The sequence below is a fragment of the Propithecus coquereli genome, unplaced genomic scaffold (genome assembly GCF_000956105.1).
Source record: "Propithecus coquereli isolate 6110/MARCELLA unplaced genomic scaffold, Pcoq_1.0 Scaffold870, whole genome shotgun sequence".
Lineage (NCBI taxonomy): Eukaryota > Metazoa > Chordata > Mammalia > Primates > Indriidae > Propithecus > Propithecus coquereli.
Genome location: NW_012154952.1, coordinates 71,440 through 71,997, shown reverse-complemented (window position 1 = coordinate 71,997; position 558 = coordinate 71,440). Strand labels below are relative to the sequence as shown.

General features: G+C 40.3%; 1 protein-coding gene across 1 annotated transcript in view; it reads left to right on the top strand.

The window, feature by feature from the left end:
* CYLC2 (cylicin, basic protein of sperm head cytoskeleton 2) overlaps nt 1-558 on the top strand; it is a gene marked incomplete at its 5' end in the record, with an annotated part of 7,316 nt that overhangs the window by 4,859 nt on the left and 1,899 nt on the right. The window contains one exon of the mRNA XM_012664209.1: nt 63-450. Within this exon, the coding sequence (XP_012519663.1) occupies nt 63-450 (388 nt within the window). The remainder of the gene's footprint in view (nt 1-62; nt 451-558) is intronic.

Sequence of the window (558 nt, the reverse complement as noted above, 5' to 3'; positions counted from 1 at the left end):
GACCATCTGTTTATTTAGCTGCCAGGAGGAAGCCTCCACAAAAACCAGTTCTATCCCCCAAGGGAGATGCTAAAGGAGCACCTTCAGAGAAACCTTCATCCCCAAAATTGACTAAGAAAGTTAAAGGAGACAAGAAAGCAGAGGACACATCAGATTCAGAACCAGAAGCAAAAAAAGATAAGAAAGATTTAAAGACAGACAAAGATAATGGTAAAGGACCTAAAGATGGAAAACCAGATGCAAAAACAGGTAAGGGCAAGGATTCAGCTTCAGAATCTGAAGGTGAAAAGCCAGGTGCAAAGAAGGATGACAAAAAAGACAAAAAAGGTTCAAGGAAGGGCAAGGATTCAGGTACAGAATCTGAAGGTGAAAAACCAGGCGCAAAGAAGGATGACAAAAAAGGTAAGAAGGATTCAAAGACTGGCAAAGATACGACCTCCAATTCAGAAGGTGAAAAGAAGGATAAAGATGCAAAGAAAGGTGATGAAGCAAAGGATGCCAAGAAAGATGCAAAGAAAGATTCAAAGAAGGGGAGTAAAAAAGATGAAAAGAAGCCTG